The following is a 14027-nucleotide window of genomic DNA, read 5'->3' as shown; positions in this document are numbered from 1 at the left end:
ATTTTGCCTTTCTCATTTAGTTCTTTAGTCCATCTGAAGTTGGTTTTTGTGAGTGGAGTGAAGTTGAGGTCCAATTTTATTTTTCCCCCAATGGATATCCAGTTGTCCCAGCACCAGTCAGTGAAGAGCTCATCCTCTCTCCACTGCTCTGAGGTGTCACTCTGTCATAAATCAGGGTCCATGTTGCCTGCATCCATTCTAAATCCTGTTCTCTTCATTAGTCTCTCAATCTATTCCTGCACTAAACAGATCTTGTCTTATTTACTCTAAATTTATAGCAAGTAAGCCTGTCACCTTGCTTTTCTTTCCTGACAGTGCCTTGGCTCTCCTTGTCCTTGTACATTTCCATATAAATTTTGGAATTAGCTTGTCAAATTTCACCAAAAAAGTCTGATGGGATTTTTGAGATTGCCTTTACTATATTGATCAATTTATTTAGACTTTGCATCTTTATAACATTGATTCTATAGGAATAAGGTTTCTCCATTTAATACTATATTATCAAAAATTTTTTTGAGATTAAAATTCATCATTTCAGGACACCTGGGTGGCTCAGGGGTTGAGCTTCTGCCTCAGGGTGTTGCCCTGGAGTCCCAGGATCGAGTCCCACGTTGAGCTCCCTGCATGGAGCCTGTTTCTCCTTCTGCTGTGTCTCTGCCTCTCTCTCTCTGTGTCTCTCATGAATAAATAAATACAATATTTAAAAAGTAAAATTCATCATTTCAACAGATTTATTTTGTGATAAAATTTACTACTTTAGCCATTTTGGGGATATAATTCAGTGGTCTTAAGTATATTCACACTGTTGTATGACCATCTGCATTCTCCACCTCTAGACCTTTTTAATCACGTCAGACTGAAAGTTGGCACTCATTAGTTTTTTAATCCATTCTTCCATGATGGACTTTTGGGTTGTTTCCACCTTTGGTCTGTTGTGACAATGCTGCTATGAACATTGGGATATAAATATCTGTTTTGAGTCACTACTTTCAGTTCTTTTGGGTATATACCTAGAAATGGAGTTGCTGGATCTTTGGGTAAGCAATGATTTTAAGTGCACTATTTATTCAGTGGTGGTTAGTACATTCATACTGTTGTGAGGCCATAACCACTATCTAATTTCAGAACATTTTCATCCTCCCCAACCCTCTCACCCCAGAAAAATCCCATACCCATTAAGCAGTCACTTCCCTAGGCCTTAGCAACTACTAATCTGCTTTCAGGCTCAATGGATTTGTCTGTTCTGGACATTTCATGTAAATGGAGTCACACCATATGTGACTTTTGTGGCTGGCTTCTTTCACTTTAGCATCATGTTTTCAAGGTTCCTCTGTGCTATACAACGTATCCTTAAGATTGAATAATATTTCATTAACGTATTTGCCACATTTTAATTATATGAATATACCACATTATAAATTGATCATTGACAGACATTTGTCAATAAAATTCCATAATTTTTTATAGAGGACTTTCCCATATTTTTGTGAGTTCTGTTCAAAGGCATACATTTTCAAATTCTTGTAAATTATATTTTCATAACATAATTTGAAAGAACATAATTTTTAAAAATAAAATCATTTTCTATATTGTCCACTGCTGTTCTATGTGAATATATGACTTTGATTTTTACATCATGTAAGTCTAAAGTTTGATAAACTCTGAATTCCAAAATTTATTGGGCAACTAGATTTTATATATACCAGTCATATCATTGTGATGAATGAATTTTGTTATCTGTTTCCATTTCTTCTGTCATTTATTTCTTTCTCTTACCTTACCCATCTGATTGAAACCTGTGATACATTGTTGAATAGCATAGTTAAAAAGCCTTGACTGGTTCTTGATCCCAAGGGAAAAGCTTTTAGCCCTTTACTATTAAATGTGAGATTTGCTGTAGATCTATTCATGTTTCTAATTGCCTTTATCTTAGCTGATACCTGGCATTCTAGAAGGACTCTTTATTGGTTTTAATTTGTAGGAAACATTTAGATGAGCTCCTGAGAACACTTTCCCTCTGTTTTGGGGTGGTCTTGATATGACTTTTGAAGTCACACTGACTTGGGTCCAGATATGACTCTGCCACATACTTGTGATTTTGGTTAGACTAGACTTTTTTTTAGTTGGAAGGAAGCTATTTAACAGCAGAAGTATCCAGATTTTTATAGTATGTTCCATTGAATTAATGAGTTTTGTGAGAAGCACAGTACTGATACGTTTTTTTTTTCTTTTTTTTTTAAATTTATTTATTTATTTATGATAGTCACAGAGAGAGAGAGAGAGAGGCAGAGACACAGGCAGAGGGAGAAGCAGGCTCCATGCACTGGGAGCCCGATGTGGGATTCGATCCTGGGTCTCCAGGATCGCGCCCTGGGCCAAAGGCAGGCGCCAAACCGCTGCACCACCCAGGGATCCCGATATGGTTTTATTTTTTTATTATTTTTTAAGGTTTTATTTATTCATGAGAAACACAGAGAGGAGAGAGAGAGGGGGGCAGAGACACAGGCAGAGGGAGAAGTAGGCTCCATGCAGGGAGCCCGATGTGGGACTCGATCCCGGGTCTCCAGGATCACATCCTGGGCGAAGACGGCGCTAAACGGCTGAGCCACCCAGGCTGCCCCTGATATGGTTTTAAATGAAATGTATTTAAGATTACCTATGATGGTCTGGTGTATCCATGTTGTAAGCAACTGGATGACTACAATTTTGCTAATAGTTACTATATAGCTTTTTATTTTTTGTAGTCTCCATTCTTACAGTTCTGATATCTCAGTTTTACTGATCTCTTGCTGCAGCAGCAGTTCCCATGTCTCTGTCAGTTCTGTTGAATTTTTGAAGGAGATGGTGATGCATGATCTTTCTGTACCACTTATGAGGTGTAGAGTAACCACTTTATCAGCAGAGACAGGGCTTCCTCACACATTAGCATGTGTGGTTAGGTGATGCCCTTTCAATCTCTGAGATAAGAGGTGATAGATTGGAAGGGAATGATAGCAGAAGAGAGTTTTTTGAGTAGATTGTGAACTTATGCTGGCTTCAGAAGTGTCTCTGAGGCCAGAGGAACTTAATATCCAAACTAGAGTCAGAACTCCCAAAGCTTACATACATATTTGGCTAGGTGGGTGCATGTCTTCTTCTGCCCCCAGGAGCCTAAATATTACCCCAGCACCCAACACTCTTATCTGAAGGGAGAGAGCACAGATAATATTGTCTAAAGACTTGGATGTTTGTACTTCTGAAACCCTGTGGGAATTTTTAGGATGGTAATTGATGTTCCTTATCCTGAAAGGACCTTTGCAGTTACTGATGCAGTGTTGCCCTTTCTCCATTTGCAGATTGACATCAGTAAATGCCATTATCTAGTGGATTTGGACACCATGGGAGAAACACCCCGGGAGCCGAAATACTCATCAAATAGAGAAGAATGGATCAGTTTGGCCTACAGACCATTCCTTGATGCCTCTAGGTATGTGGCTAGAGATAGTACGTACTAAGACTAGTAAGGGTGAGAATTAGAATCTTGATTGAATAACTTCCAGTCCTGGGCTGACTGTAATAGCCATCATTTCATTTTATTTTTATTTGGGTCCAAGCACATCTTCTATTCTTGTCCAGTTTCCTGAGAAATCTTAAAGAGTACTTTTTCTAGGCACCAAGTGCAAAGTTTATTCAGGTATCATCCAAGTAAAAGAATCTAAATAAAACAGATCCACTGAAGACAATGCAAATAAGTATTTGACATGGATTACTTTTTTTGTTTGTTTTTTAAAGAATTTATTTATTTATTCATGACAAACACAGAGAGAGAGAGAGAGAGAGAGAGAGAGAGAGAGAGAGAGGCAGAGACACAGGCAGAGGGAGAAGCAGGCTCCATGTAGGGAGCCTGATGTGGGACTTGATCCTAGGTCTTCAGGATCATACCCCGGGCTGAAGGCAGCGCCAAACCGCTGGGCCATTGGAGCTACCTGACACAGATTACTTTTGGCAATCAATTTCAGTGGTCTTACTCAGAGTATTGTGACACTGTTAGGAAGATTGACTGTGTCCTTTAAGGAGCTAAAAGTTCATGTCCATTATTTTTGGGATCAAGGCTCAGTCAAGTAGGGCAAATAGACCAGGGCTTGTCTGGCTCTTCAGAAGAGCCTGAGAACTAATGACAAGAGAGGAGTCAGGATATTTAGGTGAAGGAGTAATGGAGTTGAGTGGAGGAGTCAGGTTGTTTGTGAGTGGAGGTCCAGGGAGGCCTGGTGGGCAGAATCTAGGCAGAAGTCAAAAGGTAGAGGACCAGGTCCTGAGAGGCAGGTCTTGGACTCAGAAATAGGGAAGATAATGTTTCTATGAGGAGGGAGTGCTCAGAAGCTGCTGATGAATAAAGATGAGTAAGAACAACTGTCCTTTGGGTTAGGCAGCTGATAAAAACCATTTTGGTAGAGTGGTAGGGGCATGGTGACTTGAGAGATGAGGGGGATGAGAGGAAGATGGTGAACATAGAGAAGTCTTCTGAAGAGTTGTGCTCTGAAGGGTAGCAGAGAAACAGGGCCATAGCTGGTGGTGAGTACTATAGGGAAATGACGATGAGAGATTTTGTCCTTTGAATCTTTTTGTAATTGTGGTGGTGTTGTGTGTGTATATACATATACATATATATGTATATATACAAAAAACATAAAATTTGCCATTTTAACTATTTTAAGTGTACAGTTTAGTGGTGTTAGTTACGTTTACAGTGTTGTACAACCATTACATTTTCTTTTTAAAAAAACACATTTTGGGGATCCCTGGGTGGCGCAGCGGTCTAGCACCTGCCTTTGGCCCAGGGCACGATCCTGGAGACCCAGGATCGAATCCCACGTTGGGCTCCCGGTGCATGAAGCCTGCTTCTCCCTCTGCCTGTGTCTCTGCCTCTCTCTCTCTCTCTCTCTGTGTGTGACTATCATAAATAAATAAATATTAAAAAAAAAAAGACATCAACTGATGGTAGTAGATTTTTTTTTTTTAAACACATTTTGTGAGTTTAAGGTGTACACTTGTTGGTTTGATACATTTCTGTATTGCCATATGATTATGACAGTAGCATCAGCTAAAACCTTTAACATGTCACATGCTTGTTACTTCTGTTGAGAATGCCATTATCTGTTATCTGTTTCACTAACAGTCATGTTTGTATGCTGATGGAGATGATGTCTTAGCTGAAAACTGATCATGGAGGAGGAAGGAGGGATTGATGGAGCAGTACCCTTAAGGTAGATGAGAGAAGAGGTACTTGTAAGTAGAGGAGATGTTTCAGTTAGTTAGGAAGTAGATAGATCATCTCTCTGCAGTGATGGAGATGTTCCATATCTGCTCTGTCTACTATAGGAGCCACGAACTGCATGAGGCTATTTATATTTAGCACTTGAAATGTGGCTGCTGTCAATGAGGAACTGAATTTTAAATTTTATTTAATCTTAATTTAAATAGCACACATACATGCTAGATAGAGCAGAATAGAAACTGGCTACAGGTAGGTGTGATAATGGGAGTCTGGAAGTTCTCTAATAGCCTCTGTTTTCTCAGTGAAGCAGGAAGCAGAATTATCAGATGAGAAGGGACTATATGGGGATGTGGTGTTGGAGATTTGAGGAGAGGGAAATAATTGAGGAGAGTAGGAGACAAAAGGAGCTCGAGAAATACAGTGTGATTGGAAGACAGGATCAAGAACCCCCCTGAGTTTTAAGTGGGGCCAGTGTGGTTGCTTTTTCCTTCTCCAGCTATAGAGATAGTCCAGTGCTGAATCACAGAACAGGTGAATTTAACAAGAGTTGGTTTTCTTTTTTAATTTTTTAGATTTTTTTTTTTTTAATTTATGATAGACAGAGAGAGAGAGAGAGAGAGAGGCAGAGACACAGACACAGGCAGAGGGAGAAGCAGGCTCCATGCCGGGAGCCCAACGCAGGACTCAATCCCAGGACTCCAGGATTGTGCCCTGGGCCAAAGGCAGGCGCCAACTGCTGAGCCACCCAGGGATTCCCTTTTTTTTTTTTTTTTTAATTTTTAATTTTTAAAACAAATTCATAGAAGTATAATTTACTTACCATAAAAGCCACCCATTTAAAGTGTGCAATTTAGTAATTATTAGTAAATTTACCAAGTTGTCTGTATATAAATGGAAATATATAATATTGGGGTTCTGTATCTGGCTTCTTTCACTTTGCATGTTTGGGAAGTTCATTCATATTATAGCATGTATTAATTGGTGTCCTATTTTGTTGATGAATACTATTCCATTATATGGATATAATAATTTTGTTTGCCTCTTCCCCAGTTGGTGGATACTTGAGTTATTTGTATTTTTTGGCTATTTTGAATAATGCTGCTATGAACATTTATGTGCACATTTTTGTGTGCAGGGTTGGGTTTAGGCCAAGACAGTTCAACAAAGCATTAAGGGGCAAGGGAGTTGAGTTTATGGAGGTGTCATGGCCTTAAGTTGGGTGAGGAAGGGTGGGGGGTACAGTGGGGGTGGAAGGCCATGAGAGGTGGTGGGATCATTGATAGTCACACATTGTCAGATTGGAGCAGTAGGAGGAGAGAACTGGAAGGAGAAGCAGCAGTGATGGTGTGAAACTTTCTGCATCACATGTGTTCTTAGTTATTGTTATTTGATATAGTACCTGGGGCAAGTCGCTTTGTGCCTTCTATTTTGAGTTGAGAAAACTGTGACAACATGAGATCTGGCCCTGGGAGGATCTCCAGCTCTGAGGGCAAAGCAGATCCTAAGCAACCTTGCTGTTAGCAAAGGGAAACCAAATGGTTCACAAATAGTGATCAGCAGTACATTGGTCACAGAATAAACTCTGTTAATAGCAAATGGGGTAAGGGAGTCATTTTAAGGTGACTTCCCCCCCACTTTTGGTTTTGAGGGATGAAAATGAGAAGGGCTGCCCATCTACCCATTTCCCCTTTTGGTGGCACCCTTGAACCACCGCTGGAGCATATTAACTGAAAGCCTTCGGGACAAGGCCCAGAAACCTGCTTGTACAGTTTTCATTAGAGCATTTGAAATCTCTGGAGGGAAGAGCAGAAAATGTTGGTCACCTTCCCACCTGCCTTGCGGTAAGCAGAGAGTGACTGGAGGAGATACCTGTGCAGTCACACAAGTGCTGTAGCTCCTCTGTGTTCACTCTCCTCAGCCATCCTGTCCAGAGATGCTGCTTGCTGTTCCCCACTGTGCATCGTGCTTCCCTAACATGCTCGATTTTGAGGCCAGAAAGAAAGCATAATGGGCTCAATTTGATCAACATCTATTGAACATCTTCTACATCTAAGATTTTAGACTGTGTGCGGACAAGACTGCTGTCTTGGGGAGTTTATGGTATACCTGGGGAGAAGCACCACACCAGGAAAGTGCTACTGAAGCACGGGAGGGATGGGTTCCCAAAAGGCTAGGGTGAGAGGGGCCAAGGAAGAATCCGAGAAGTGGTGACAATTGAGGATTGCTTTGGTGATTTTGTGGGAGGTGGATTGGAAGGAGGGAAAGTTGGAGGCCTAGCAACAAATTAGAAGATGATTCTGGTTGGCTAGTTAAGAGGCAAGTGAGAGCGTGAATTCAACTGCAGAGGAGGGATTGACTCTGGAGATGCTGGGTGTCAGGAAGATTAGGCTAGAATTTCCCCAGAATCCCACAACTTTCCTAGTGGCCTGTATCAAGCTTTTAACATTGTCCTTTGCTGTATCAGAAGTGTTGTGGATTGCTTTCTCTAGCTGGGCTGGTCCTTGAGCAGAAGCTTTTGCAAGTTTGAGCAGAACTTACTGGAGCAAGGGACCCTAAATTTACCTCATTGTTTGTTCTCTTGATCCCTGCTGCTGCTTCATTTCTCCTCTGCCAACTCCACAAACCTCTAGGGCTGGGGGAGGGAGGGAGGTTATTGGAGAGTGCCTTCAGAGGTTTTTCACTTCCCATAAATTTTACTCATTTCCCATAATTTGGCATTCTTTTCATGACCATATGCTAAGAAAAAAATCTGGTTTAAGAACTGAAAAGGTATAGTTGACTTGAAAGAGTGCAGGGTACAGAGAAAAGAGCAAGGGGTCAGAAGACCTGTGCATTGAGTCCTGGCTTCTTGCTCATTGTTCCTCTCTGATTCCTAGATTTCCACATTAGAACACAGGTAATAATATCTTACCTACTTCATGGGAATGTTGTAAGGATTAAGTGAGCATGGAAAACTATGAAGGTGTTCTTAAATTCTAAAGCATTATATGTGTGTCAGGCATTAGCAGGCAGCCTAGGTTTCCGAAATTATGCTGTTTCTTTCTCTTCCTCAGCATTTCCTAGTAGATATTGATATAACTGGAAAAACACTGAGATCCTACAGCCCAGCTTTGCCACGGCAGTTCATAGCTGTCAGCACCATGACGTCTCATGTTGTGGACTTGGGACAATTAATTTGGACTATACTGTCCGAGGCTGTGTACCCCAGAGCACTCTGAGCTTATGCTTGAAATGCTCTTGGGAGCTTGATCCTGGGATGCCTTCCAACCTGTTCACTTGGGTGGCTGCATTTCCTTTGTCTTCTTGAGACTGTGGTTTTTGTACTTTAGCAATTTATGTAACAAGGAGAGAGATGGTACCCTCTGCATGAGATGGTCATTCATGTCTTAGACCCTAGGCTGGGTGAGGCTGCAGGCCTAATTACACTCTAGCTCTTTCTGAGGAAAGGAGGTTTTAATAAGCCTGTGACATACCACCACATGATCTTTTAGAAATGAAAGCTGATTACTTTCTCAAATGTTTCAGGCCCTAAAACTTAAATCTGCTTCCTTTTTTTTTTTATTAAATCTGCTTCCTTAATAGTTCACTTTGAGATGATTTTTTTTTTAATTCCATTATCCATCTGTCTGTCTGTCTGCAGATATTTTTTTGAACACTGTCAGGCACTGTGGTGGCTTTTAGGTACATAATGATGAACAGTAGACACAAATTCTTTGTCCTCTTGAACCTTGGCATTAAACAACTAACCATACAAATCAATATATAATTGAAACCTGTGTAGGTGCTTTCAAGAAGTACAGGGTACTGTGAGAGAAGGGAGTCAGCAGTAGAAGGCACCTGGAGTCTTAGATCTCAGAGCCAGCTGGTTAGGCAGGTTTGAAAATCAGGAGATATTATGTCCTTGTCACAGAGCTGGATTTTTTAAAGGGATGTAAAAGAAGTAATTAGACACAGATTTTGCCCTTAAATGACTTATAGCTTGTGTAGTTACACATGCAAAAAACAACTTAAAAATAGTATTAAGACCATAAGAGGTGCCAGGCTGTGTGCTAGAACATCCAAGAAAGGAGACCTCTGTGGAGGTCAGGGTATACTGAGAAGCTTCCTGAAGGACATGGCTCCTGAGCTGAGGCATAGAGAAAAAGGAGGATTTGTACCAGTGGTCAAGAGGGCAGAATTGCCTAGATGATTCAAGGAGAAGAAATCACGAGCACAAGCGGAAACAGAAAAAGGAGCCTTTTGGATGGGGCGCCTCAGGGTTAGTCAAGAAAAATTTAATTTACCTCTTTCACTGGCTTAAATTTGGCTCTTAGGTAAAGTGATCTTTAAGAGATCACCAAATCAGGGGCAGCCCTGGTGGTGCAGTGGTTTAGCACCACCTGCAGCCCAGGGTGTGATCTTGGAGGCCCGGGATCAAGTCCCATGTCAGGCTCTCTCTATGGTGCCTGCTTCTCCCTCTGACTGTGTCTCTGCCTCTCTCTCTCTGTGTGTGTCTCTATGAATAAATAAATAAAATCTTTAAAAAAAATCACCAAATCAGAGTGATTTTTAAAATAAAAGGGGCCCTGTCCTGGGCAAATGAAGATGTATGGTCATTCTGCTGTAATGTGACCAGAATACAGGGGCTTGCCCCAAAAAACAGAATGGTGGAATGGAGCATATATGGTTCCTTTCCCAATAGTTCATGTCTATGTGTGGGTTTGCCCATGGCTTATTGATTTAATTTGCTGACATTCCTAGGTTGTGTCTCAGCAACCTGGATAAAGACCGTATTGGCACATAAAAATATCCTACTCACTGGAGACTCAGCTCCAGGGGAAAACAGCCTAAAGATAATTAGAACAATAATAATCTTTATTAGTTAGTGATTGTGACTGGTACAAACTTAGGAATTCTGAATATCTGAATACAGGAAGAAGCCTTGTTTTCTGTTGAAGTTTTTAGAAGACAAGCAAGGCCTTTCCTGTTAGGCTAGTGGAGGATGACTCCGTAAATGGGGCTAAATGTTGTTAGCCCATTTAGGTGAATGGCAACCCATATGTCCATTCATTCTTGTCTTATAGGCTGCTTCTCTGCATTATGAGAGGCCTGGAGACCCCAGAACCTGTTAGCCTGAGACAGAACCCAGGCATAAGAGCTTACCCCATCTTCTGGTCTCCCTGTGCACACAGCTGGCACCAAAGCCATGCCTTCCTCTCCCTGATGTTGCCATGTCTGTGTCTGGCTAATTTTATAAAGCTTTCTCTGACTCCTAGGATATGGGTTCTAAGCTAGTTAGCAATATCACTTTTTAAACCAGACACGTTTGTTACTCTATGGCCGTCTCATATTACATACTTTCTAAAATAAGAGAGGATTTTTTTCCTTTTCTTTGAAGCATGATATAATTGCTGCTTGTATAAAATAGCTCGACACGTGGGTGGATGTAATACCTACTCTGAGATTCCCCAGAGAGGAGTGAAGGAGAGTGTTGCAATCAGTTGCCAGCTCAATGGTGGGTTCCTTCCTAAGTGTGGTGAGAATGTTTGGCTGTAGGAGTCTGGTGGGAAATGCCTCTCCAGGATGTTGGAGTTGGCCTCCTGAGCACCAGGGCCTGTTTGTAGCTTTAGAAACAGGTTGGGGGGATCCCTGGGTGACGCAGCAGTTTAGCGCCTGCCTTTGGCCCAGGGCGCGATCCTGGAGACCTGGGATCGAATCCCACATCGGGCTCCCGGTGCATGGAGCCTGCTTCTCCCTCTGCCTATGTCTCTGCCTCTCTCTCTCTCTCTCTCTCTGTGACTATCATAAAAAAAAAAAAAAAAAGACACACACACAAAAAAAACAGGTTGGGAGGCCCTGCCACTGCTTTACATAGCCACTTTCCGCCCACGCTTTCCTCTCTCCTTATAGGTCCCTTTTGTATGGCTTGCTTTGCTTTCACCTTTGGTTTTGGGATTGTGAGTTTTCCTTCTTCCTTATTTTGCACATATTAGCCTCATCTAACTGAATTTTAGGCTTGCCTGATGAGGGACATGAGATAATTTGGGCAGCCTTAAATGGGGCAGGATTTCAGAGCCCTGCAAGTTATAGTTACAGGCAAAGAGTGGATGCAAGTGAGGAGTTAAAAGTTAACACCTTGGGCTGGCACAGTAGGAGAGGGACCTTCTCAAGTCAGAGGGCTTCTACAGCAGCAAGATGGGAACTGTGCTTTTAGCACCTGTCCCGTGTATTCTTTCAGTGCCCAACACAGGATTCTTGGTGGCCACTGAGCTTTACCTGCTGTGGAGATTTTCTTACTGGGACCATGACTCTTGTTTTGGCCTCCAAGAAGAAGTGAATCCAGCAGCTGTGAGGCCTAGAGTCTGTGGCACCTGTATCCATTTTGGTCTTCTGGGGTAGTTTGGTTGATGGCAGCCATTGTGTTCCCAGCCCCTAATGCCAGCAAAAGCAGAGTTGTTTATTTCTGGAAGAAAAGAAGATGATTATAGAGAATCACTGTAAAGGGAAAATTAGTTGGAATCTCTTGTTTTATATTGTGGTGTTAACAAATCGTCCCAAACTTAGCAATATAAAAGAATAGCAGTTATTTATTATTGTTTCCTCTCCTGGTTCTGGAGGTTGACTAGGCTCAGCCAGACAGTTCTTCAGCTACTCGAGTTCTTCATTCATTGGCCATTGGATAGTGGTTGGGACTGGAGGCATTGCAAAGGCTTTCTCACGTGTCTAGCAGTTGATGCTGGCTGTTGGCCAGAACACCTATACATGGCTTCAACACATGGCCTGTACTTCCTCACAGCTTGGTGGCTGGCTTCCAAAAGCTAGTATCTCAAGAGCTACAAAGATTTTTTATGACCGAGCCTTGGGATTCATGCAGTTTCTCACTCTTGTCTCCTTCTGTTCATTGAAAGCAAGCCACTCAACCCATGTTCAAGGGGGAGGAATTAGACTTTCCCTGTTGATGGGAAGACTACTGAAGAATTATGGACGTGTTTTAAAACCATCACAGTTCTTTTGATGCCATTCTTCATCCAAATTGGATAATTTTTGAAATTTTACTTTTTAAAGGAGATTTCTTGTAGAAGAGACATATGGTGCACAAAATAGTCCAGCAGGCTGTTCATCTGCAGCTTTTTGCTACCCAGGTGGAAAAGGGAGACTATACCTTATGGCAGTATTTGGTTGCAGGCCAACAGTTTGACATGTTTCAGGTGGGGTTCATGTCCTTTGAGTAGAATTAGTTCTCATTCCTAATCAGTAATTGAAGTGCTCTTGTCTTTTCCCTACACGTCAATCATGGTGGTATGTCCAGCTCCTTCATCTGTGCCAAGAATACTGAGAAATTGGGAGGAAGAAGAGAATTACAAGAGATTGTAATTCTTTACAGCTCATCATTCTCACTACTTTCTGTTTCTTTATCAGTTCTTGGTCTTTCTTTCTTTCTTTCTTTTTTTTTAAATCTCACAGATACTTTGCTGAGACCTTTCATCTGGAAGAGCTAACTCAGGCTAGATTTCATTTCAAAACACATTGGCATTTTGCTCATTGCAGTCTTCAACTGCTTAATCATTGAGATCTGCTGATATTTTAAGAACAACAAACCTTTTGTTTTGTTTTTCTGAAGTTCAGATAGTGTTTCCCGTTGTTTAGAAATTAGTTTTTTTTTTTAAAGATTTTTATGTATTTATTCATGAGAGACACACACACAGAGAGAGAGAGAGAGAGAGAGAGGCAGAGACATAGGCAGAGGGAGAAGCAGGCTCCATGCAAGGAGCCCGACACAGGACTCGATCCTGGGTCTCCAGGATCAGGCCCTGGGCTGAAGACGGTGCAGAGCCAGCCACCTGAGCTGCCCTAGAAATTAGTTCTATAGAAGAAGACTGTGTACAGACTGTCTATGCTCGGAGTCTGTGTTATAGAGATTCTCAGGTTTGAAAAGTGTATACAGTCTTTTAGGACTGCCACTGCTTTTAGCTAGCTTAGACCAAGCAGCAGGCTTGGTCAAAAGTCTTTATTCTAAGTTCCTTGAGAGTTAGAAACCCCTACAATACCTAGCACATACTAAGGTCTCAGAAAATATTCAACAATTATTGGATGTATTTCATGTTCTTTTTTTAAATTTGAGTATAGTTGACACACAATGTTACATTAGTTTCAGGTATAAAACATAGTGTTTCCACAAGTTTATACATGCTACTTTGACCACAAGTATATCTACCATCTGTCACCATACATCACTGATACAATATCATTGACAATATTCCTTATGCCCTGCCTTTTATTCCTGTGACTTATTTATCCCATAACTAGAATCCTGTATCTCCCACCCTTTCATTCATTTTGCCCATCTCCCCTCTGGCATTCATCAGTTTGTTCTTTATAGGTCTGATTCTACTTTTTGTTTAAACATTTGTTTTATTTTTTAGATTCCACATATGAATGAAACCATATGTTGTTTTTCTCACTCTGACTTATTAGTTAGCATAATACCCTCTTGATCTATCCATGTTGTCTCAAATTGCATAGTCTCATCCCTTTTTGTGGCTCTGTAATGTATTCCATTATGTATGTATACCATGTCTTTTTTTTTAGTTTAGTTTTATTAAAACTAATAATAATTCTATACATTATTGAGTGCTCATCGTAAGTGCACTCTTAATCCCCTTTCATCTGTTTCACTCATCCCCCTCCCCCTTTCCCTCTGGTAACCATCGATTTGTTCTCTATAGTTGAGAGTCTGTATTTTGGGTTCTCTCTCTCTTTTCCTTTGTTCATTTGTTTCTTAAATTCCACATAT

General features: G+C 41.2%; 1 protein-coding gene across 14 annotated transcripts in view; it reads left to right on the top strand.

Moving 5' to 3' along the window:
• ALG9 (ALG9 alpha-1,2-mannosyltransferase) overlaps window positions 1-14027 on the top strand; it is a 114741-nt gene that overhangs the window by 69490 nt on the left and 31224 nt on the right. For all 14 annotated transcript variants that reach the window (XM_072821946.1, XM_072821954.1, XM_072821956.1 and 11 more), the window contains one exon: window positions 3336-3466. In XM_072821946.1, the coding sequence (XP_072678047.1) occupies window positions 3336-3466 (131 nt within the window). The remainder of the gene's footprint in view (window positions 1-3335; window positions 3467-14027) is intronic.

The sequence above is a fragment of the Canis lupus genome, chromosome 3 (assembly GCF_048164855.1).
Source record: "Canis lupus baileyi chromosome 3, mCanLup2.hap1, whole genome shotgun sequence".
In the NCBI taxonomy this organism is placed as follows: domain Eukaryota; kingdom Metazoa; phylum Chordata; class Mammalia; order Carnivora; family Canidae; genus Canis; species Canis lupus.
This window is presented reverse-complemented; position numbering and strand designations above follow the sequence as displayed.